Source organism: Manacus candei, unplaced genomic scaffold, assembly GCF_025592945.1.
Source record: "Manacus candei isolate 608988 ecotype Guabito, Panama unplaced genomic scaffold, ASM2559294v1 h1tg000031l, whole genome shotgun sequence".
NCBI lineage: Eukaryota > Metazoa > Chordata > Aves > Passeriformes > Pipridae > Manacus > Manacus candei.
Window position 1 is genome coordinate 84,187 of NW_026138079.1, and position 23,966 is coordinate 108,152.

At 50.2% G+C, this 23,966-nt stretch overlaps 1 protein-coding gene and 2 long non-coding RNA genes across 7 annotated transcripts; all 3 read right to left on the minus strand.

Moving 5' to 3' along the window:
- Positions 1–1,284: 1,284 nt before the first annotated feature.
- On the minus strand, positions 1,285–13,193 carry LOC127472726 (uncharacterized). 2 transcript variants are annotated; one of them, XM_051791312.1, is made up of 8 exons: positions 11,300–13,193; positions 10,020–10,878; positions 8,445–8,561; positions 7,714–7,976; positions 6,069–6,200; positions 5,443–5,554; positions 4,992–5,121; positions 1,285–2,520 (listed from the first exon to the last, which is right to left on the minus strand). In XM_051791312.1, exons 2-8 carry the CDS (start codon positions 10,352–10,354, stop codon positions 2,515–2,517), a joined length of 1,095 nt encoding a protein of 364 aa, XP_051647272.1. In that variant the 5' UTR covers positions 10,355–10,878; positions 11,300–13,193; the 3' UTR covers positions 1,285–2,514. The 2 variants fall into 2 exon arrangements, 1 of the variants encoding a protein (XP_051647272.1); XR_007905128.1 differs by lacking the exons at positions 4,992–5,121; positions 5,443–5,554; positions 6,069–6,200 and having other exon boundaries at positions 1,303–2,520; positions 7,698–7,976; positions 11,300–12,871.
- A 2,561-nt stretch (positions 13,194–15,754) lies between these two features.
- Positions 15,755–18,071, minus strand: LOC127472735 (uncharacterized). 4 transcript variants are annotated; one of them, XR_007905140.1, is made up of 5 exons: positions 17,988–18,071; positions 17,845–17,885; positions 17,708–17,762; positions 17,487–17,631; positions 15,755–16,951 (listed from the first exon to the last, which is right to left on the minus strand). It is a non-coding gene; the product is annotated as an uncharacterized LOC127472735 (long non-coding RNA). The 4 variants fall into 4 exon arrangements; XR_007905139.1 differs by having other exon boundaries at positions 17,487–17,762; XR_007905137.1 differs by having other exon boundaries at positions 17,845–18,064.
- Positions 18,072–19,272: 1,201 nt separating this feature from the next.
- LOC127472733 (uncharacterized) lies at positions 19,273–23,623 on the minus strand. The gene is made up of 12 exons (XR_007905135.1): positions 23,602–23,623; positions 23,260–23,376; positions 22,383–22,581; positions 21,938–22,056; positions 21,375–21,446; positions 21,212–21,285; positions 20,797–21,127; positions 20,012–20,353; positions 19,838–19,899; positions 19,688–19,744; positions 19,408–19,589; positions 19,273–19,324 (listed from the first exon to the last, which is right to left on the minus strand). It is a non-coding gene; the product is annotated as an uncharacterized LOC127472733 (long non-coding RNA).
- Between the last annotated feature and the right edge of the window lie 343 nt (positions 23,624–23,966).

Here is a 23,966-nt window from a genome sequence, read left to right on the forward strand (position 1 = left end):
CAGGGGACTAATACAATAAAAATCAGGGGAGCAGCCTAAAAAAATTAAAATCAGGAGAGGAGCCTCAAAGAATTAAAATGAGGAGAGGAGCCTGAAAAAATTAAAATCAGGAGAGGAGCCTGAAAACAGTAAAATCAGGACAGGGGACTAATACAATAAAAATCAGGAGAGGAGCCTGAGAAATTTAAAATCAGGAGAGGAGCCTGAAAAAATTACTATCAGGAGAGACCCAGAACTCAGCCAAGTCTCCCCAGAAAACTACCAGAAACTGATTTAAATCTCACCAAAAATGACCCAGAGCTCACCCAAATCTCCCTAAAAAATGACCAGAAACTGATTCAAATCTCCCCAAAAAATGACACAAAAATTGATCCAATTCACCCCTAAAATTGATCCAGAACTGACACAAAACTGGCCCAAATCACCTCAAAAACTAACTCCAAATTGGCCCCAAACCTGACCTAAAAATGCAAAAAACCCCCCCCAAAACTGACCCAAAATAATACAAAATCAGCCCCAAATATGACCAGAAACTGACCCCAAAACCCCAAAACACTGATACCAAGACTCACCCAAATCTCCCCAAAAAATAACACAAAAGTCAGCCCAATCACCCCAAAAAATGACCAGAAATTGACCCAAAATTACCGCAAAAATAGACCCAAAACTCACCCAAATCACCCCAAAAAGCGACCAGAAAGTCAGCCAAATCACCCCATAAAATGACCCAGAACTCACCCAAATCTCCCCAAAGAATGACCAGAAACTTAGCAAAAAAACCCCCAATAAATGACCCAAAACTGACCCAAATCTCCCCTAAAAAATGATCCGTCACCCAAATCTCCCCAAAAAATGACCAGAAACTGACCCAAATCTCCCCCAAAAATGACCAGAAACTCACAAATAATAACCCCCAAAAATGATCAGAAACTGACACAAATCTCCCCAACAAATGACCCAAACTTTATTTCTTTTCTTAGCAACAAATCCCTTCCTTTGCTCCCCTCTGGCCCTGCCCACACGGCCCCAGTTCAGCTCTCAGTGAGTTCTTGCTTCTGGGCAGCGACTCCTCTGCCTCTTGCTGGGGCGGCAGCAGCTCCTGTGCCGGCAGGGAGAGGGACCCCGAGCCGGGAGAGGGACCCCGAGCCGGGAGAGGGACCCCGAGCCGGGAGAGGGACCCCGAGCCGGGAGAGGGACCCCGAGCCAGGAGAGGGACCCCAGAGCCATTATAGGGACCCCAGAGCCACGAGAGGGACCCCAGAGTCCCTACAGAGACCCCAGAGCCCCTACAGGGACCCCAGAGCCATTATAGGGACCCCAGAGCCCTCCAGAGCCCCTTGCTGGGTCACAGCAGCTCTTCTCCCGCCCAAACCCACCTTTCTGGCTGCAGCTGCTTTTCTTCTCTGGCTCCCCCTTCCTTCCCCAGGGAGCTTTGCCTTGTTCTTTGGCCAGGCTCCAGCTGCAGCTCAAGGGCAAAGCTGCAACTACAATTCCCCCTTCGGGTTTTTCACCTGAAAAACAAAGGCTTGGGCCAAACTCTGACCAGTCACTCGCTGAACACGAGACATCAAACAGGGCACACAGAATAAAATGCATCGAATTCTAAATCATGTTACAATGACTGTCCACCCCAATCCAGCACTGACATTAAAAACCTTCAAGCAATCAAAAAGGCCTCCAAACATCCCTTAGATAGAGAAAAGCACACCAGGAACAATGCAAAAAGAAAAATTCCAAACAATGCTCAATTAAATAACCATGGACTGATATAAAACATGTTTAGTTAACTTAAACCACTTCTTCCCATTATTCTCCATCAGAAATTACCCTTATTTAAGTTCTCCTTTTAACACTTCATTAAAACTGACTTATTAGGAAATGGTTTGAACCAAACTTCATAACTTGATGACTCCAGGGTTTGTGCTCCTTGACTTTGGCCTGAAGGGGTTTGGAACACAGGCTTTGTTCTGGAGAGCTTTTCCCCAATCTACAAACCCTTCTGCAAATGGGACTCCCTTCCCTCAGGGTTCGGTGGCCTCTGGTTTTCCTGAAGGCTGGGGGGGATCTGGGAGCCAAATCCCAAGGGATCCAGCCCAGCTCTGCACACACACACACACACATTTCCAGCTGGTCACAGTCTCACGGGGGCCACCACCACTCAGCACATTTGCACACAAACACCCCTCTGAGTTCCTGGCACTGGGTCTGATGGACTAAGAAATGATCAGTCTGGTGGTTTGCCCTCAGAGGAGTAAGATCCAATGATGCATTTCTATTTTCATGACAATATAACCTGGAAAACACAAACATATTTCTGCTTCATGTGCAATTTAAAATTCAAAGACACAGAAACATTCCTAGAGTTCAAGTCCCCAGGTTTGGTTCCAAATGTCACTCGGTCCCCCTGGGACAAGAACAGTGGCACACATGGACTCAACAGCCCTGCACAAGCCCAGGAGTGGGGGGGAAATATCCTTGAGAGCACTGCTGCATTTCAAAAAGAAGTCAGTCACATCAACTCTGTAACAAATAAAAAAGAGAAGCCAAAATAAATAACTGTAGACAGGGTATTAAGTACCTTGAGAATACCAATAAGAAAAAACTAAGAATAAAGGCATCTATTTGAAGTACAAAGAGTTTGGGAGACACCATTTGTTTGCCACGAAGCCTTTATTTTGTTGGCTCTTCTATAGTTAGAACCCAAACCTTACCCTCCCACAAAAAGCAGAAAACCTCTTCAGAGAGTTAGGAGATGGAGTCAGTTTGGATTAATGGGAAGAACATCTCTGGAGACAAAATAAAGCAGAGAAAATAACCCCATCCTCAACAACAGAGCTGCCTCCCCACTGCCTGCCCCTGGACACTTGCTCTGGGGGTGACAGAGCCTGAAGTCTCCTGCCTAGTCCTGGGCAATACTTCCTGGGGACCACAGCACCACTGAGTTCCTAAAAATATCACAGGTTGGGCAGGTGCTTGGATTTTGTCTGGATTAACTCCCCTTCTTCCTTTCCAGGTGCTGCCCTACTCATTGTAATGGTGCTTGTACTCCCTGAGCCATTCCCTCCCCCATCCAACCATCCCTTGTGCCCTCTCTGGCAAGGACAGTGGGTCCAGGTGTTCTGCCACGCTCCCAGGGCACAGGGGGGGACTGTGGAGCCACCCTCGAGGGGGGAAACGTGCCCTGCCTGCCCTGCCCAGGGAAAGGGAACTGCCCCAGTGCTCCCCAGCACAAGGCACCCTTGGAAATGTCCACTGCAATGGGACACTCAGGGACAGCAACAAGCACTGCACGAGGCTGCTCTGGCACAGGGCCAATTTTAGCCTCAGCTTTTCTCTGGACCACTTCACTTTGTTTGCCACCTCATCCTGCAGTCAGAACTTGCTGTCCTTGCAACCTTTCAGGGTGACCAAAAATGAGAGAGGCCTCTGCTCCAGCACCCACAAGGGCCTGATCCATCTGACAGGATCCATTTTTCCAGGGAATTCAAAGCTCCACCTGAGGACCAGGGTCTTTTCTCACCCATCCCTGTGCTGCAGCTTGGCCTCCATCTCACTGTGCTTTCAGTTCCCTGCATGGTTGAACACTGGCAGCCCTGGCCCTGGGCGGAGCTCGGCATCCTGATCCCATCCCTCCTGGCCCCCGGAACCGCTGACTCAGCAATGGGGGGCCCTCCATTGCCAAGGGCACGGGCCCGTCGGGGCTCACGGGGGGAGCAGGAGGGCGAAGGCTCCAGCCCTGCTGCTACAACCTTCCACCACTACAGCCAACAGAGGAGCCTCTCCAGCCCTGCCTCCCAAGGCATCCTCAACAAACCCAGCCCAGCTCCACAGGACAAACTGCTCCCTGTCTGCCCAGGCCAGTCTAATCCCAGAGGCTCCCAGGTCATGCAAAACAACTGCCCAGGAGATCAGAGACCCCAGTCCATCTCTTCCTAGCACAGGTTTGGGTTAGTTTGGCAAACAGACCAACTGAGGAATTCCCCAATGTTTTCCCAGTTTGACCCCTGTCACACCAATCACCTTAACACTGCCAGTCCTTCATTCTCCCTCTCTTGGGTTAAGGACTGAGCAAGTTGGACCTGTGTCTGACCAGGACATGTGCAAACCAAATGCTGGGGACTGGAACACACACCTGGCACTCCTGCAGCTCTTACAGTCACATTCCAGAGAAAACAGCCAATTGCACCCTCACTGCTCATTTCTTAATCCCAATCCCACACTTCTTTGGCACTTGGAGCACCACTTTTAGAACCCAATTACAGCCCATTAGAGAGCTCCCTGTCTAGCAGGGACAGGGACCCCTGGGATACTCTCAGCAATGCCTGAATCCATGGCAGGGACCTTGCTTTGAGCTCCCCAGGGCCGGGCACCCCGAGGATCTCCCCGAATAATCCTTTCGGTGCGCGCTGGAGTCCTCGGGGTGCCCCAACCCGGGGGGCACCAACAGCACTGTCCCTCCAGGGGGCCAATTTGGTCCTAAACTGCAGGGGGATCTTGCCTGTGTCCCAGACTGGTCCGGGGATCTGAGGCCCTTCCCGAGAAAATCTCGGTGCCGGCGTGAAGGGCCAGAGATCCCTTGGAGCCACGGGAGAGCAGGCACAGAGTCCCTCCTGGGGGCCAATTTGCCTGCCTGAAATCAGCTCTTCAAAGGAGCCTCTAAAACTCAGCTGGTGAGGTTTAGAAGCCAGGCATTCCTTGCTTACAACACTCTGCCATGATCCCAGCCCCACGGGGGTCCTGGCAATCTGCTCCCAAAGGGCACACAGAGGGGTCTCCACTGCAGCTGATGGGAGGGGTCAGCATTACAGGAGGGCTCATTTTCCTTCCCTGCATTCCTGTTCCACATTCAGGACATTTCCCAACACTTATCACCATACACAACTACCCTTAGAAGGTTTCCAAGGGGCTTCACCGAGGGCCTTCCCAGGTCTGCTCTGTCTGGAGCCCTCCAAGTCCTCAGTGCCTGCCTGAGGAACCTCAACACAACTCACCTGCTTACACAGCAACTTGGTGCTGCTTGCCTGCTGCCTCACTTCCCTTCTTCCTTCTTTCTTCACCTCCCTTGCTTGGTCCCTTTCAATCCCTGGGCTCAGCTCTGTGCACTTTCCAGGCTCCATCCCACTGCAAAAAGGATTAGCCCTTGTTACATCTCAACACTCAGAGAGCATTCCCCCTTTTTTCTTAACACTGGGCCATCAGGCCAGGGTCTCATTATTTAAAGCACAGTTTGACTCCTCAGTGACAACAACAGCTACAGCCCTGAATCCTAACACAGGCTGAGACACAAACACGGATGGGAACTCTTAAGGATCCAGTTTGTCCTGCTCACCAATCAAAAGGAGCTTTCTGAACTCAAGAATAACAGACCCCAGGTCCTTTTACTGCAACTTTACCTGCTATAAATGTGACCCACAAGACCTGCAAAGGCCCTTCCCACTTCACCTGCAGGGCTGGCAGTGCCACCACTGGACACGGCCCCAGTGGCTGGGCAGGAACGGAGAGGCTGGGGCGTCCAATCCATCGGCCCAGGCGGCACCAGGAGTTCCTGCAGTTCCTGAGGGGAGAGCCTCAAGCCAACAAAGGATTAGGAAGAATATTTTAAACTTCAATGTGTCTATCTCCTGGAATATGGGGACTTTGATAAGTCCTACTGGTGCAACAAGGACACACTCAAGGCTATCTATTAAAAGGATCTACCAGCACTCAAAAGCTATCACTGTCCTTCTGTCAGGGGGAACGCAGCAAACTCTCTTTGCCAGGAGCCTCCAGGAGGACTTCCAGCTTTTGGGGCTCCCTTTTAACCATTTTTCCCATAACTGGAGCTGGGACTATCACCTGCCCTACAGGGGGAACAGCCCACAAAGTTCACCATCAGGGATGCCATTAACTCAAAGTCCCTTCTCAGGGGGGTCACTGCACACCTTGGCCTTTGTTTGCCCTCCCCACCAAAGATGCTTCCAACAGTTCTGACACATCTGGCAGACCCAGAGCTCTCCTCAGGGAATGCTTCAGCTGCTTAAAGGCTGCCCTTGCACCATCTATTCAAAAAGTTGCCATAACAGTCTTACCACACATCCCGAGGGAGCAATGCAGAGTCCAGCCCGTCCCACCATTCCCAGCAAGGCAGTTCATGGGCTGTCTGGGGCTCAGGGAGGAGTCACGGGGCTTCTCTTCTTCCTGCCTGCTTGCCCCATTTTCTCCTGCAAAAGCAAAGCTTTCTTGGCTTTCCTTGCTCAAGGAGATGCAAAGGCCATCTTTTAAATCCAATACTGGAAACTCCTCCAGGTTGTCATTCAAGGTGCTTCTCTCAGGTCCTGCACTAATCAATCATCTTGTCCACTGGTTTTCTTGGCAGGTTCTTGCATTCACGTCCTACAAGCAAACCAGGAGGAGCCAATTTAGCTGTTCCTGCAACCAATCCAGTCTGGCATTCTGATTTTAAAGGATACTGGGTTGGCCTTACCCATAGAGATCCCACATCGGGGGTAATACCTACAGGTTCTGCCCTCTTCCACTCTCCTGCAGCTCCACTGGCCCACACCACAGGAACAACTGCAGCTGCCACTTCAGTCAGGGCCTTGCTGCTGACAGGAGTTATTCCCTGCACAACAAGAGCTGCTGCTTGGACACATTTAGTTTCAGCAATTACAGTGTCAAGAGCCCCAGTTTTCAATTCCATTTCTGCCTCAACTTTTCCAGCCCATCACTTCCTAGCAGAGGTTTGGGTGAGTTTGGCAAAAACACAAACTGAGGAATTCCCCAATGTTTTCCCAGTTTGACCCCTGTCACACCAATCACCTTAACACTGCCAGTCCATAATTCTCATTCTGCTGTGTTCAGGACTGAGGAAATTGTACTTGTGTCTGACCAGGACAGGTGCAAACCAAATGCTGGGGACTGGAACACACACCTGGCACTCCTGCAGCTCTCACAGTCACATTCCAGAGAAAACAGCCAATTGCACCCTCACTGCTCATTTCTTAATCCCAATCCCACACTTGTTTGGCACTTGGAGCACCACTTTTAGAACCCAATTACAGCCCATTAGAGAGCTCCCTGTCTAGCAGGGACAGGGACCCCTGGGATACTCTCAGCAATGCCTGAATCCATGGCAGGGACCTTGCTTTGAGCTCCCCAGGGCCGGGCACCCCGAGGATCTCCGCGAATAATCCTTTCGGTGCGCGCTGGAGTCCTCGGGGTGCCCCAACCCGGGGGGCACCAACAGCACTGTCCCTCCAGGGGGCCAATTTGGTCCCAAAATGCAGGGGGACCTTGCCTGTGTCCCAGACTGGTCCGGGGATCTGAGGCCCTTCCCGAGAAAATCTCGGTGCCGGCGTGAAGGGCCAGAGATCCCTTGGAGCCACGGGAGAGCAGGCACAGAGTCCCTCCTGGGGGGCAATTTGCCTGCCTGAAAACAGCTCTTCAAAGAAGCCTCTAAGACTCAGCTGGTGACTTTTAGAAGCCAGGCATTCCTATACACTGTGAGATATTTTAAGGCTTATCTGACTGAAAAGCATAAAGCTTTTATCATGGACACCTGACCTCCCACAGACAGTTCCTTTCCCCTTTCAGTACAAAATTATTTTCATGGAATCACTCAATAGGAAGTGCCCAGGAACCCCAGACTGTGCTTTGCAGAACAGAAAATAAACAGAAGAACGGAGTTTTGCACAAGTGTAACATACTCCAGAACAGACCTGACTTTAGTTTTACCCTTTGTGTTCAAATATTCCATAGAAAAGCTCCAGCAGGAGAGCTGGTACATTCCCAAGAGTATCCTGGAAGTCCCTTTCACGAGGGCTGGAGGAAAATCGCAGTTGTATGAGTCCCTTGTGCCTGCAGATGCCTGGGGATCCTCTCCATCCACCTCGTGCTCTCCCAACAGCAGAAAGGGTGCTGAGACAGGAGGAAGGAAACCTTTAGCATAAAGCTGGGGAGGAATATAAAGCTTCCTTTCCTGGGGAGCTTTGCGAAGTCTGCAACGAGAAAGGGAAAATTTGCATCTCCTTTGGTACACGTGTCAACAGAGACTGAGACTTTTTGCCTTTTTCAGACAACCGTGCCCCTTTTGGCTCCCTGGCAGCTCCAATGGCACCAGAACCCCCTTCCTGCACACCCATGGCTGTCACACACAGGCACCCACACACCTTTGCTCCAGCCCACACGTGGCCAACATCTCCTCACCCTAGACATCCCAAGGGCAGTATTTTTGCTAGAGAGCACAGCAACCCCCCTGTCTTCGCAAACTGCCTCCCTGCAAAAAAGGAATCGTTTTCCTGGACATTTCTCCCCCAGTCAAGGTCTTTTCAAACTGCTGTCGTGCCACCAAACCTGCTCAGGGTCCCTCCCGGCTTCTGCCTGTCCTTGCATTTAAAGGCATGGGCACATTCTATCTTCCAACAGCAAACCCAGCTCCTCACGGGCAGTAGAAGCCCTGCTCTTACCTGGACAGACTGCCGGGCTCGGCACAGCTGTGGCTCATGGAGCAGCTTCCCAAGGCCGTTCTCTCTCCCAGCAGGAAGCACAACTCGCCTCCACACCAGGGGAAACCACGAGCGAGGCTGCAAATGGACACAGAACGAGCAAAAAGCCTTAACACAGCACCAAAAAACCAAGTTAAAGCAGTCTTTGCCTTATAACCCTGCACGGGGAAAGGGTTTGGGATCCCAAAGCAAACCCTCAGACACCCAGAGAGCACAGGACCCACAGCCATGCCACGGCTCCCCCCAGGGGCACCCGGCAGGTAACGGGCTTACCCGGCCCCCGCTGCCCAGCACAACGCGCACCTAAACGCCCCCCAGCTCCCCAGGTCCATAAACCCAGCGGACAAGGCGCTCTCCCCTCCGCAGCCCGGGAACAGCGGGGCCACACCCTCAGCCCTCACACACAACCGCCCCCACCTGCCCCGCCGGCCCTTTATACCGCGGGCCGGCAGCGCTGCCCAATCAGCACTCGAGCGCCTCCGCCCAATCCCAGCCCGCCTGGCCCTGCGGCCCCGCCCCGCCCGCTCAGCCCGGCCCCGCCCCTCGGCGCGGCCCCGCTCCCCGTTCCCTCCGCGCGGCTCCCGCCGCCGCCGCAGCCCCGGCGGGCGCTGCTGGGGCCGGGGAAGGGCGGGTGGGAGCTCCGCGGTCACGGCCCGGCCGGGAGCTCTCCCGGGAGAAGGGGAGCGAGGCGAGCAGCGGGGACGGCGGGGTTCTTGGGGGCGGGCAGGGCGGGGCCGGGCGGCGGGGCCGGCGCGAGCCGGGGGGCGGGCCTGGGCGGGCCGAGGGGCGGGGCCGGGCGGAGCGGCGCGAGCCGGGGGGCGGGCCTGGGCGGGCCGAGGGGCGGGGCCGGCGCGATCCCGCGGCGCTTCGCTCTGGGCTCCGGGGCTGTTCCGGGCTGGTTTTGGGTGCGGGTTTTGGGGCACTGCGCACACCCTGCCCTGGTCACAGCCCCGCCCCAGCTCGCTGCACTCCCCGCACCCCTCGCTCAGCTCCGCGGGGATTTGTGCCTCCTCTGAAGGTGGCAAATGTCTGCAAAGCCAGTGGCGAAGCCAGAGAGCTGCAGCCCCCGGGCCCCGCCGCGGCTTCCCCGCCCTCCCCCGGCCCCTCCCGCCCGTCCCGCCCCGCAGCGCCGCTCCCGCTGCCGCCCTCGACCCCAAGGAACGAACGCCGTGCCCCCAGCACAGGCCGGTCCCTCCCCGGCAGCCTCGGCAGCGCCGGGAGCGGCCGCAGCCCCCAAGGACGGGCGGGGCGCGCCGGGAGGGGCCGCGCGGGGCGGGGGCGGGTCCCGCGGCTGCGACCCCGCGGGGAAGGGACCCCCGGGCCGGCCCCGGCCGGCCCCGCCGCTGGCCCTGCTCGGCCACCGCCCCTCGCCCACAGTTTTAACGTTAGAGAGCCAAGATTTAACCCAGAGCGCCGCAAGCTCCCACGTGCAGGGCATTTCCACAGACTTGTTATTTTTCTCTTTTTAATGACCACATGGCTAAAGTCAGGGAAATACAATCAGCATTCCCTAAACACCATCACTTCTACACCCACCTGCGATCAGGGGCCGATGGGCAGCAGCCTGCCCTGGACGGGCTGCAGGGATGGTGTGAAGGCCACTGTGCCCCAGGTTTGAAGGACTCTGGCCATGATCCCTGGCCCGTGGGCAGAAAGCCCAGAGCCAACGGGAACTCCAGCCAGCTGCAGGCAGATGTTACTCTGTCCCAGTTTGCCAGGGGTGGGCACGAAGGGGCCCTTCCCCGTTCGGAAGTGGAAGTTGTCCCCTGTGCACAGCCCGCTCTGATCCTCGGCCTCGTGGGAGCCAATTCCCTTGTCCCAGCCCACTTCCTGCAGAGAAGAAAGGGAAAGATTGCACAGAAGGGAGACATTCTTCCCTGGGAGGGTGGGGAGGTGGCCTGGCACAGAGAAGTTGTGGCTGCCCCATCCCTGCAAGTGGCCAAGGCCAGGCTGGAGGTCTATTAGAAGGTGTCCCTGCCTGTGGCAGGGGGTGGAAGGAGATGATCCCTGAGATCCTTTCCAACCCAAACCACTCCAGGATCCCAGGATGATTCCATGCTCTCTCTCTGCATTTCTTTGGCATCATTTCCTCTCAAAAACAACATCTGCGATTTAGTTGATTGCTAAAGCCATCATTTTAGAATCATCTCAGGAATCCAAAGGGACTGGAAAACACACAGAAATCATTCCTGCACCCACCAAATCAGTAGGAATTGGAACCCGATTCCCTCATCTCTCTCCTTGTTCTTCTTGGCTGGAAAACCTGATGATCCCCACTGGCTGTTTTTAGGCTGCTTTTCTTCCACAGCTCCTTTCCTCCCGGCTGAAACCTCCTGGCATCTTCAGGCCTTATCTGGAGGGAAGCCCCTCTGAAGTATTTCCTCTCGTGGCAATTCTGTGGGATGAAGAAGTAAAAAAAGCACGTCAAGAGCTCCTTCTACCCCCTTCCCTCGCAAACACCCTCCCAGTTTGTCCTTGGCAGCTCCATCCCCCCGGCAGCCGCACCCGACGCTTCGGCTCCGCTGGGAAAGGGACAGCAAGTGCAGAAGCAAGTTCAGGTCTGGGCAGGGGCTCCCTGGGGAACGGCACTTCAGTGCTTTAGTCCGTGGCCTTTCCTGCTGCCCTCCCTCCTGGAGGCAGAGGATGACCCGTCCCTTGTTTCTCCCACGCTGGCAGACCCAGGTCCTGCTCCTTTGGCCCCACTTTTCTTGGCAGACCCGGCATCATTTCCCAGGGTCCCCAGGAAACTTCTGCACTTGACCCATTGCTAAGTGCAGAGCACAGGGCGAGGGAAGGACAAATTTCTCAGCACCCACCCCCTGGAATTTCCCTCCTCCGCAGCACGCTCCCGTTCCCGCTGTCTCTGGAGGTGCCCGCACGAGTCCTCCTTCTCCCAGCCCTGCCAAACTGACACACACACAGGAGAAATAACAAGTCTTGCTTGCACAATTCCCCACCCTAACCCTTGCCTGTCCTGCCCAGAGCTGAGGGAAATCTGACGGAATATTAATAAACCACCTTTGTTAAGAGCAGTCATCAGCCCGGTCCTTCAGGCTTTGCAGGAGTTTGTAGGGAACAGCCCCAAATTCCAGTCCTACCTCTAAATTTGTAACAGCTTTCCTTGGAGAGATTCTGGACAGTAACACATACAACAAAATTAAAATCAGGAGAGGAGCCTTAAAAAATTATAATCAGGAGAGGAGCCTGAAAAAACTAAAATCAGGAGAGGAGCCTAAAAACCTGAAAATCAGGAGAGGAGCCTAAAAATCTAAAAATCAGGAGAGGAGCCTAAAATCCTAAAAATCAGGAGAGGAGCCTAAAAAAATTAAAATCAGGAGAGGAGCCCAAAAAATTTTAAATCAGGAAATGAGCCTAAAAATCTTAAAATCAGGAGAAGAGCCTAAGAGAATAAAAATAAGGAGAGCAGCCTAAAAAAATTAAAATCAGGAGAGGAGCCTAAAAAAATTAAAATCAGGAGAGGAGTATAAAAATCTTAAAATCAGGAGACGAGCCTAAAAATCTAAAAATCAGGAGAGGATCCTAAAAAAAACAAAAATCAGGAGAGGAGCCTAAAAAAATTAAAATCAGGAGAGGAGCCTAAAAAAATTAAAATCAGGAGAAGAGTCTAAAAAAATTAAAATCAGGAGAGGAGCCTAAAAAAATTCAAATCAGGACAGGAGCCTACAAAAACTAGAATCATGAGAGGAGCCTAAAAAAATTAATATCAGGAGAGGAGCCTAAAAATATAAAAAACCAGCAGAGGAGCCTAAAAAAATGAAAAGCAGGAGAGGAGCCTAAAAAAAAAAAAATCAGGACAGGAGCCCAAAAAAATTTCAAATCAGGAAAGGAGCCTAAAAATATTAAATCAGGAGAAGAGCCTAAGAGAATAAAAATCAAGAAAGCAGCCTAAAAAAATTAAAATGAGGAGAGGAGCCTAAAATAATCAACATCAGACGAGGAGCCCAAAAAAATTAAAATCAGGAGAGGAGCCTAAAAAAATTAAAATCAGGAGAGGACACTAAACAAATTAAAATCAGGAGAGGAGTCTAAAAAAATTAAAACCAGGAGAGGAGCCTAAAAATCTTAAAATCAGGAGAAGAGCATAAAAACCTAAAAATCAGGAGAGGAGCCTAAAAAAAACAAAAATCAGGAGAGGAGCCTAAAAAAATAAAAATCAGGAGAAGAGTCTAAAAAAATTAAAATCAGGAGAGGAGCCTTAAAAAATTAAAATCAGGAGAGGAGCCTGAAAAAACTAAAATCAGGAGACGAGCCTAAAATCCTAAAAATCAGGAGAGGAGCCTAAAAATCTTAAAATCAGGAGACGAGCCTAAGAGAATAAAAAAAAAGGAGAGCAGCCTAAAAAAATTAAAATCAGGAGAGGAGCCTAAAAAAATTAAAATCAGGAGAGGAGCCAAAAAAATTTTAAATCAGGAAATGAGCCGAAAAATCTTAAAATCAGGAGAAGAGCCTAAGAGAATAAAAAAAAAGGAGAGCAGCCTAAAAAAATTAAAATCAGGAGAGGAGCTTAAAAAAATTAAAATCAGGAGAGGAGCCTAAAAAAATTAAAATCAGGAGAAGAGTCTAAAAAAATTAAAATCAGGAGAGGAGCCTAAAAAAATTAAAATCAGGAGAAGAGCCTAAAAAACTTAAAATCAGGACAGGAGCCTACAAAAACTAGAATCATGAGAGGAGCCTAAAAAAATTAATATCAGGAGAGGAGCCTAAAAATAAAAAAAAAACAGCAGAAGAGCCTAAAAAAATTAAAAGCAGGAAAGGAGCCTAAGAGAATAAAAATCAGGAGAGGAGCCTAAAAAAATTAATATCAGGAGAGGAACCTAAAAAAACTAAAAGAGGAGAGGAGCCAAAAAAAAATTAAAACCAGCAGAGGAGCCAAAAAAACTAAAAATCAGGACAGGAGTCCAAAAAAATTTTAAATCAGGAAAGGAGCCTAAAAATATTAAAATCAGGAGAAGAGCCTAAGAGAATAAAAATCAAGAGAGCAGCCTAAAAAAATTAAAATGAGGAGAGGAGGCTAAAATAATCAAAATAAGACGAGGAGCCCAAAAAAATTCAAATCAGGAGAGGAGCCTAAAAAAATTAAAATCAGGAGGGGAGCCTGAAAAAATTAAAATCAGGAGAAGAGTCTAAGAAAATTAAAATCAAGAGAGGAGCCTAAAAAAATTAAAATCAGGAGAGGAGTTTGAAAAAACTAAAATCAGGAGAGGAGCCTAAAAATCTTAAAATCAGGAGACGAGCCTAAAATCCTAAAAATCAGGAGAGGAGCCTAAAAAAATTAAAATCAGGAGAGGAGCCAAAAAAATTTTAAATCAGGAAATGAGCCTAAAAATCTTAAAATCAGGAGAAGAGCTTAAGAGAATAAAAATCAGGAGAGCAGCCTAAAAAAATTAAAATCAGGAGAGGAGCCTAAAAAAATTAAAATCAGGAGAAGAGCCTAAAAAATTAAAATCAGGAGAAGAGCCTAAAAAATTAAAATCAGGAGAGGAGCCTAAAAAAATTAAAACCAGGAGAGGAGCCTGAAAAAATTAGAATGAAAAGAGAAGTTTAAGAAAATTAAAATCAGGAGAGGAGCCTAAAAAATTAAAATCAGGAAAGGAGCAGAAAAAAATTAAAATCAGGAGGGGAACCTGAGAAAATTAAAATCAGGAGATGGGACTAATACAATAAAAATCAGGAGAAGAGCCTGAAAATTTAAAATCAGGAGAGGAGCCGGAAAAAATTAAAATCAGGAGAGGAGCCTAAATATATTAAAATCAGGACAGGGGACAAATACAATAAAAAACAGGAGAGGAGCCTAAAAAAATTAAAAACAGGAGAGGAGTCTGAAAAAATAAAAATCAGGAGAGGATCCTGAACAAATTAAAATCAAGAGAGGTGCTAAAATAATTAGAATCACGATAAAAGGCTAAAAAAATTAAAATCAGGACAGGAGCCTGAAAAAATTAAAATCAGGAGAGGAGCCTGAAATATTAAAATCAGGAGAGGAGCCTAAAAAAATTAGAATCAGGAGAGGAATCTGAAAAAATTAAAATCACGACAGGGGACTAATACAATAAACATCAGGACAGGAGCCTAAAAAAATTAAAACCAGGAGAGGAGCCCAGAAAAATTACAATCAGGAGACGAGCCTAAAAATCTAAAAATCAGGAGAGGACCCTAAAAACCTAAAAATCACGAAAGGAGCCTAAAAAAATTAAAATCAGGAGAGGAGCCTGAAAAAATTAAAATCAGGAGAGAAGCCTAAAAATCTAAAAATCAGGAGAGGAGCCTAAAAAAACTGAAATCAGGAGAGGAGCCTGAAAAAATTAAAATCAGGAGAGGGGACTAATACAATAAAAATCAGGAGAGGATCCTAAAAAATTTAAAATCAGGAGAGTAGCCTAAAAAAATTAAAATCAGGAGAGGAGCGTGAAAAAATTAAAATCAGGAGAGGAGCCTAAAAAAATTAAAATCAGGAGAGGAGCCGGAGAAGAGAGCAAAAGAATTAAAAGCAGGAGAAGGGAGCAAGAGAATTAAAAGGAGGAGAAGAGAGCAAGAGAATTAAAAGGAGGAGAAGAGAGCAAGATAATTAAAAGGAGGAGAAGAGAGCAAGGGAATTCAAAGCAAGACAAGTGACTAAGAGAAGAGATTAAGAGAAGTGACTAAGAGAAATGAAGGCAAGAGAAGAGAGAGAAGAGAGAGGAAGATGAGCAAGGGAAAGAAGGGAAGAGAAAAACAGAAAAGACTACATGACGGAAAATAAAGACAGGAGCCAAAGAGGGGGAAAACCCCCAAAGAGGGGAAAAGTCCCCAAACCTTTATTGCAACTTTATTGAATGACTTGTTGTGACCTTGTGAAATACACAAGGCTAGTACAGAAGTTACAACACAGGTTAGTATCCAAGTTACAGCACAGGACAGCATACAAGTTACAATACAGTTTACAACACAGGTTAGTATCCAAGTTACAACACAGGACAGCATACAAGTTACAATACAGTTTACAACACAGGTTAGTATCCAAGTTACAACACAGGACAGCATACAAGTTACAATACAGTTTACAACACAGGTTAGTATCCAAGTTACAGCACTCCCTCAGGAACGTGGTTCCTGGGAAGGCTCAAAAATCAAAAAATCATCCTGCCTGGCAAAACCCGGGTCCCGGGTCGGCCTGTGCCCAAACTTTGGCGATGAACATCGCCTCACAGACCGGCCGAGACCTGGGAAAAAAAACCCCAGCCGGGGGGAAAAAAAAAAAAATCCCCCAGTTGGGGTTTTTTTATTCTAAAGTTAAAATGGTGTAAAAAATCCTGAAAGAGAAACAGCACAAACAGCGGGTTAGAATACTACATTACAGGGCCCCAACCCCTCCATCCCCACACCTCCACCCCTCCCTTAAGCCGCAAGCCAACCCTGAATATCGGCGCACACTGAAAATGCTGCCTCAGGAACAGGGTTCCCGGGAAGCCTCAAAAATCAAAAAATCATCCTGCCTGACAAAACCCGGGTCCCGGGTCGGCCTGTGCCCAAACACTGGCGATGAACATCGCCTCGCAGACCGGCCGGGACCTGGGAAAAAAAAACCCAGCCGGGAGGAAAAAAAAAAACAAACCCCGGTTGGGGTTTTTTTATTCTAAAGCTAAAATGGTGGAAAAAATCCTGAAAGAGAAACAAACACAAGGTTAGAATACTACATTACACACACCCATCCCCTGCATTGCCACACCTCCACCATACCCCAAAGCCGCAAGCCAACCCTGAATATCGGCACACGCTCAAAACGCTCCCTTGGGAACGTGGTTCCCGTGGAGCCTCAAAAAAAAAACTCCAAAAAGAAACAAATTGCCAAGCCTGACAAAACACGCATGCCGCTCATGCCCGAGCACACCCCTCACAGCATTACAAGGCAGTATCAATGGCAGAATATCAAAAGCAAAACAAAGTAAGGTACAAAGCTATACAATTCCTAACTGATGCACAGCAATACAACACTATGACATTCACATACAGAGCAATACAATTGCAAATATAGAAGTATACCAGACAGAACATTACATGGCAATACAAGTGACACGACATAAGTGCTACAAACAAAGGCGCAACGATACACAATTCCTGACACACAGAACGCGACGCCGTGACGTTCAGATACGGACCGATACGACTCCAACTATACAGTGTATGACACAGAGTGGTACAAGGCAATCCAAATGACAACATAAACGGCGGCTGGACTTTTCCTATTCTAGTTGTAAAGTACAATAACTACGCCTAAGAAGCAACCTGCAACACTAAATAAACAGATACGATGCTACACGATGCAGTCCAGAAGTCATTGGGCAGGGACTCCCCGTGGCTCTCAGAAGTTTCCATCGATGATCGCTCGGCCGATCTCTCCCCGGTCGCCGGAAGTTCCGGGAAAACCGATGCTGTCTTTCACCCCAGGAACCTGAGTCTCCTTTGGGTGGCTGTAAGACAAAAAGACTCTGAAGTGTGCCTTCTGTGACCTTGGACTTACCCCCAAACTGAGCCTATACATTTTATAAGCCCAAAGACCCCTGACAAATGCCCATACCATAGACACTGTTTGCTACTCTACCTAGCTGTGACTCTATACACCCCAGCAGGGCATCGCAAGACAATCCTGCTCACAGACTGTACAGCCGTAGGCTCAACTGTCTGAGGGAACTGACATGTTGATGTGAGACTGAGCAATATTCTATCTACCCACTGATCCACGTAGCAGGGCAGAGCAGTTCCAGGCTGACCCCAAGTGAGACACCCCATACCTGTGATGACACACACCACGTGACACAATTAAGAGACGAAGGACACAAACATGGAGGAGACAAAGGACGTGACACGGACCGGAACTGCTCTGCCCTGCACACGGCAATCCAATGATACAAAGTAAGCCCTTCCTTTGAGGTCTCTAAACAACCTGCTACAGGACACCCACTGCACCATACTAATTGCAAAAATCCCTCCGGGCAATGCACACACTTGCCCCGACTCCCAACCCCTCTCTGGGTCTTTGCCCTGCACTTATCCTTCCGAGACCCGGGGCTGTGAATCCATCTTCAATGCACAGGAGGGGCACCTGGGCTGGCTCAGAGGTTCCTGTTGTCATGAGAGTACTCGAAGTCAACTGTGAAAAAGAAAACCATACACAATATCTGAGTAGAGTGGCACGGGGCTGGAACCCCAGTGATCCCCCTACTCACCATCACCGAGGCCCTGACCGGAGTCCAACACTGTGGCTGTCACCTTCCGGGATACCTGAGTGAGTGAGACACAAAATTCGAAGGCATCTCTAAAGCTGCAGGGGATCCCCGCTCCTCCTGCTGCCTCCCCAACTCACCTAGAAGGCTCCTCTCTCTTCAGCTGCTCCCAAGATCACCCCTGCAAATGAAATGGGTAAATGCTCAAACACTGAGCTCTCAAACATTTAGGGATGGCTCACAAGGAAAGCCAAAAACCTCTAAACCCCATCAGACTGCACACCGAAGCGTTGCTACACACTGTGAAGTGGACAGACGGCCGCTGCAAGACAACCCAGACATGGAGGCTTGTGCTGATGTACTGCCTATCTCGGGCTCCTTTAGCTTGACCTCTGATCGGATGGACCTTCGGCACCTTCAGCAGACGGGCAAAGGGTTGTGTATGGGATAGAAAAAAAAATTAAACAGTTACAACATATATGCATAGATTGACCACATAGATGACATCCTAAAACTAACTCCAAATTCGGCTGGGGAGTAAAATTCTCACCTCGCTCGTCTCCCTGCTGAGCCGCTACGCCTTGAGACCGATTGGGCCCCATCTGGAAAATAAAGAACAAAAAGGCACAAGAGAAAGGACCCCTACAGCTAAAACTGACATCCTTCATCCAACACCCAAGACAACCTTCTTCCCAGGCTGCTTCAACTCGTCTCCGTCTGGGGTACACTGTGTCCACTTATCTGAAAAAAACCAACAAAAAACAAAGGGTTAGTCAGGTCACCCACATGGTCTCTGAGACCTTAACCACTTCAAAGAACTCATTTCCACTGAGCGAGTGAGAACTCTGACCGCAGCATACAAGAATACAAATGACAACCCAGCTTCAAGGCCCTGCTATCCAAGTACCATCAGCTCCACAACACTCAGCTATAATGATTGCACACGAGTTATGGACACCTGCTCCATCCGGCAGGACCGTACAGCCATCGGCTCGACTGTCTGAGGGAACTGACATGTTGATGTGGGACCCTGAGCAATATTCTATCTACCCACTGATCCACGTAGCAGGGCAGAGCAGTTCCAGGCTGACCCCAAGTGAGACACCCCATACCTGTGATGACACACACCATGTGACACAATTAAGAGACGAAGGACACAAACATGGAGGAGACAAAGGACGTGACACAGACCGGAACTGCTCTGCCCTGCACACGGGAATCCAATGATACAAAGTAAGCCCTTCCTTTGAGGTCTCCAAATAACCTGCTACAGGACACCCACTGCACCGTACTAATTGCAAAAATCCCTCCGGGCAATGCACACACTTGCCCCGACTCCCAACCCCTCTCTGGGTCTTTGCCCTGCACTTATCTTTCTGAGACCCGGGGATGTGAATCCATCTTTGATGCAGAGGAGGGGCACCTGGGCTGGCTCAGAGGTTCCTGTCATCCTGAGAGTACTCGGAGTCAACTGCAAGAAAGAAAACCAGACACCGTATCTGAGTAGTGTGGCACGTGGCCCCAGCCCCGACGATCCCTCTACTCACTGGCACCGAGGCAGGCCCTCATGTCGCTGGCTCTGACCAGACTTGGACAATGTGCTGTCATCTTCTGGGATACCTGAGCGAGAGAGAGAAACAATTAGAGGGCATTTCTAAAGCTGCAGTGGATCCCTGCTCCTCCTGCCTCCCCCCCCGACTCACCTCCAATGCTCATCTGCTCCCAAAGGTTACCCGGATGGCACCTGCAATCAGAAAAGCTCAGTGCTTCATTGCTGATCCTTTTAATACTCAGAGATTACCTACAAGGACAGCTCCAGGGGACCAAACCGTGTCCATCTCCTCATTGTGAGTTGGCTTCGGCCCTGTCAGGCTGTCTACATCTCCTGCAAAAAAACCCCAGAGGCAAATGTGAGTACTGAGATACTGCCCAAGAGTTTGCTGCCCCCATGGCAGTTTCTGTCTGACACCCCTTGACCGTGACCTCTTACAGGCAGGGTCCCCATCACGTTGGACTGCACGTCAGAAGTCGGTGCACTGCCTGGAAAACAAAAAAACAAGTATGTACACAGATTCACCACAAGCACACCGCCTGCAAAAAAGCATCTAATTTTGTCCTGCAGTCCCTGCTCACCTTCCTCACCAGGCTCACCTTCCCTCTAGTGCCTATCGTCTGCTGGGCCGGTGGCTCTGCATCTTGAAAAAAAAACCAAAAAAACCCAAAACTAAACCACCAAACCATCCAAATGATCAAGTAAACCTAGGACCAAAAGTCATGTCTTGGCTCTGACCTCACATGAGAACCCACCTTCTGACTCTGCTCCTCCAGCCTCTTCTGTTTATCTCTGCTTTACATCCAGTCCCTCTGACGCTGCATAGAAACGAGTTACCAAAGTCAGCCATATAGATGGAGGGACCTTAACTGCTGTGCAATTCTAATTTCTCCTTAGACAAGCCATCTGGGGTCCAAAGACAGCCTGCACAAACAAACACTGCCCTAACTTTAAGGCCCTGCCCTCAGTGGCTAAGCCTATCCACAGGTTAACTGGAAAGTCTCCTTTCTCCTCCACCTACCCCCAAGTCTGCACTGCAGGGCAGAGCAGTTCCAGGCCCAACACAAACTCCAAGGACACATTTCCCAACAAGTGCTCTGGTGCAACGAGGAGAGAGAACTCTGAGAAAGGACACCGTGATTGTGAATTTTAAGACACAAAACACAGACTGGACAAAGGACACGACACAGACCTGAACGACTCTGCCCTGCACATTCTACTCCAGTGATGAAAAGTAAACTGCTCCTCCTATGTGTGCCAAGGGCCTGTTAGGGCAGACCCTTTCCCCTGTGCTCATTTGAAAATCCCTCCCTCCTAACCATAAAACTGGACCCAGCTCTCATCCCCTCTCCAGGTGCTAGTCCTCCACTTATCTTTCCCACAGCCGGGGATGTGAATCCATCTTCCATGTAAAGGAAGGACACCTGGCTGGCTCAGAGGGTCCTGTGATCCCTGACTCAGTCAGCTACGAGAAAGAAAACTGGAATTGAGACAAGAGTTCAGCAGCACGTGGGAGATAACCCTGCAACTGGCTACTCACCATCCCCTGAGCTGAGAGGTTCTCGGGCCACTGGCTCCGACCCCAGTCGGAGGCTGCTGCCGTCACCGTGTGCCGTACCTGGGGGAGTGAGAAAAAAAGTTACGTGGTGTGTTTGAAAGTAAGGGAGACCCCAGCACCTCCTCATTACCTCCCCGACTCAACCTCAATGCTCCTCCTTTGCCAAACACAGGCTGGATGGCACCTGCAACTGGAAAAGGTCCAGCCTTAATTGATGACCCTCGTAGTACTAGGAGATTGCTCACAAGGACAGCTGAAGACCATCAAACCTAACTGGCAGGTGGCTGCGGCCCTCTGAGGCTGCACACATTCTCTGCAAAGTAAAAAAGCCAAAGGCAAATGTACACACTGAGATACTGCCTGAAAGGATGGCTTTCCTGGGGTAGCTCCTACCTACCTCTCCTCCACAGTGACCTCTTACCAGCAGGGGCCCTGAAGCACTGGACTGTCTGTTAGAAGGTGGCAGAACCCCTGGAAAACACAACAAACAAAGCATGTGCACAGATTCACCACAACACCTGTAAAAGACCATTTACTTCTGTCCTGGAGTCAATGCTCACCTTGCTCACCGGGACTCACCCAGATCACCTCCCCTCCGGTGCCTAGAGCCTCCTGGGGCCAGGGCTCTGCATCTGAAAACAAAGAAAAAACAAACCCAAACAACAAAATCCTTAACACAGCGAGTAAACGTGGAGCCAAAAGCCACGTCTTTGTGCTGATGTCAGGTAACCACCCACCTTCTCGCTCTGCTCCTCTGGCCTCTGTTCTGTTCAACTCTGCTTTACACCCTGTCCCTCTGACACGGTAAAGAAACCCTAACTAAAGTCACCCAGATATATGGGGAGAGCTCAAAGAGTCTCCCTTCTCTTTTGGCAAACCACCCAGGGTCACCGCCTGCAGCCAAAGACTGCAGCTGTAATCGCGCAGAATATCTGGGTGAACGAGAGGAAAACTTAAGTGGCACATCTGAAAAGTCAGTGGATGCCTTCACAGGCATTTAGGGGGCTCCTGGACACTGCTTTCCACCCATACTCCCTTCAAAACACCCCTGGCAATTCCTAAGCTGACACCCAAGCCCTTGCTCCATCTCTGGGCTGTAACCCCCCACTGACTACTTGCAAACCTGGGTGTCTGTAGCCATCCTCAACACAGAGCAACTCCACCTCGGGATGGGATAACACTTGTGAAAAAATACCAAGCTGCAGCTGAAATGATCAGGAGATCTCAAAAGACGCAAGGCTCCTAAGGAAAAGAAAACAAGATAACAAATTACAAAAGTACCTTACCGACACAGCACACAAAATTATTAAATTTAAAAACCTTGCATTTGAGTGTAATCCTCTTCATTGCCATATATAGCTCTGCTATATATTTTAAGACTTTACTGTCTGAAAAGCATAAAGCTTTTATCATGCACATCTGACCTCCCACAGACAGCTCCTTTCCCCTTTCAGTACAAAATTATCACTCAATAGGAAGTGCCCAGGAACCCCAGATTGTTCTTTCCAGAACAGAAAATAAACAGAGGAAAGGAGCTTTGCACAAGTGTAACATACTCCAGAACAGACCTGATTTTAGTTTTACTCTTTGTGTTCAAATATTCCATAGAAAAGCTTCAGCAGGAGAGCTGGCACATTCCCAAGAGTATCCTGAAAGTCCCTTTCACAAGGAGCATAGGAAAATCGCAGTTGTATGAGTCCCTTGTGCCTGCAGATGCCTGGGGATCCTCTCCATCCACCTTGTGCTCTCCCAACAGCAGAAAGGGTGCTGAGACAGGAGGAAGGAAACCTTTAGCATAAAGCTGGGAAGGAATCTAAAGCTTCCTTTCCTGGGGAGCATTGTGAAGTCTGCAGATGAGAAAGGGAAAATTTGCATCTCCTTTGGTACACGTGTCAACAGAGGCTAAAACATTTTGCCTTTTTCAGACAACTGTGCCCTTTTTGGCTCCCTGGCAGCTCCAATGGCACCAGAACCCCCTTCCTGCACACCCACGGCTGTCACACTCAGGCACCCACACACCTTTGCTCCAGCCCACACGTGGCCAGCATTTCCTCACCCTGGACATCCCAAGGGGAGTATTTTTGCTAGAGAGCACAGCAACTCACCTGTCCTTGCAAACTGCCTCCCTGCAAAAAAGGAATCATTTTTCCTGGGCACTTCCCCCACAGTCAAGGTCTTTTCAAACTGTGCCGAGACCACGCCAAAGATGGCGGCCGTGGCCCAGAAGTCCGCCCCGAGGCCACACTCAAGATGGCGCCACCAGGACCGGAGGCCACACTTAAGATGGCGGCCTCCAAACCTGGAGGTTTGGAGGCCAAAACCTCCACCAAACCTGCTCAGGGTCCCTCCCGGCTTCTGCCTGTCCTTGCATTTAAAGGCATGGGCACATTCTATCTTCCAACAGCAAACCCAGCTCCTCACGGGCAGTAGAAGCCCTGCTCTTACCTGGACAGACTGCCGGGCTCGGCACAGCTGTGGCTCATGGAGCAGCTTCCCAAGGCCGTTCTCTCTCCCAGCAGGAAGCACAACTCGCCTCCACACCAGGGGAAACCACGAGCGAGGCTGCAAATGGACACAGAACGAGCAAAAAGCATTAACCCAGCACCAAAAAACCAAGTTAAAGCAGTCTTTGCCTCATAACCCTGCACGGGGAAAGGGTTTGGAATTTCAAAGCAAAACCTGAGACACCCAGAGAGCACAGGCCCCACAGCCATGCCACGGCTCTCCCCGGCGTTACCCGGCAGGTAACGGGCTTACCCGGCCCCCGCTGCCCAGCACAACGCTCACCTAAACGCCCGCAGCTCCCCCGGTCCATAAACCCAGCGGCCAAGGCGCTCTCCCCTCCGCAGCCCGGGAACAGCGGGGCCACACCCTCAGCCCTCACACAGCCGGCCACTAAACGCCCCGCCGACGCTTCTATACCGCGGGCCGGCAGCGCTGCCCAATCAGCACTCGAGCGCCTCCGCCCAATCCCAGCCCGCCTGGCCCTGCGGCCCCGCCCCGCCCGCTCAGCCCGGCCCCGCCCCTCGGCGCGGCCCCGCTCCCCGTTCCCTCCGCGCGGCTCCCGCCGCCGCCGCAGCCCCGGCGGGCGCTGCTGGGGCCGGGGAAGGGCGGGTGGGAGCTCCGCGGTCACGGCCCGGCCGGGAGCTCTC

What these genes read in the sequence shown, in the direction of transcription:
- LOC127472726 (XM_051791312.1), bottom strand. Translation starts at nt 10,354, where the DNA reads ATGTCTCCCTTCTGTGCAATCTTTCCCTTTCTTCTCTGCAGGAAGTGG. An exon ending in GGAATATTTGAACACAAAGG is followed by an intron (nt 6,201 to 7,713) that starts GTAAAACTAAAG and finishes TTGCTTTTGCAG; the next exon opens with GAGAAAATGGGGCAAGCAGG. An exon ending in TTGCTCCCTCGGGATGTGTG is followed by an intron (nt 5,555 to 6,068) that starts GTAAGACTGTTA and finishes CTCTCCCCTCAG; the next exon opens with GAACTGCAGGAACTCCTGGT.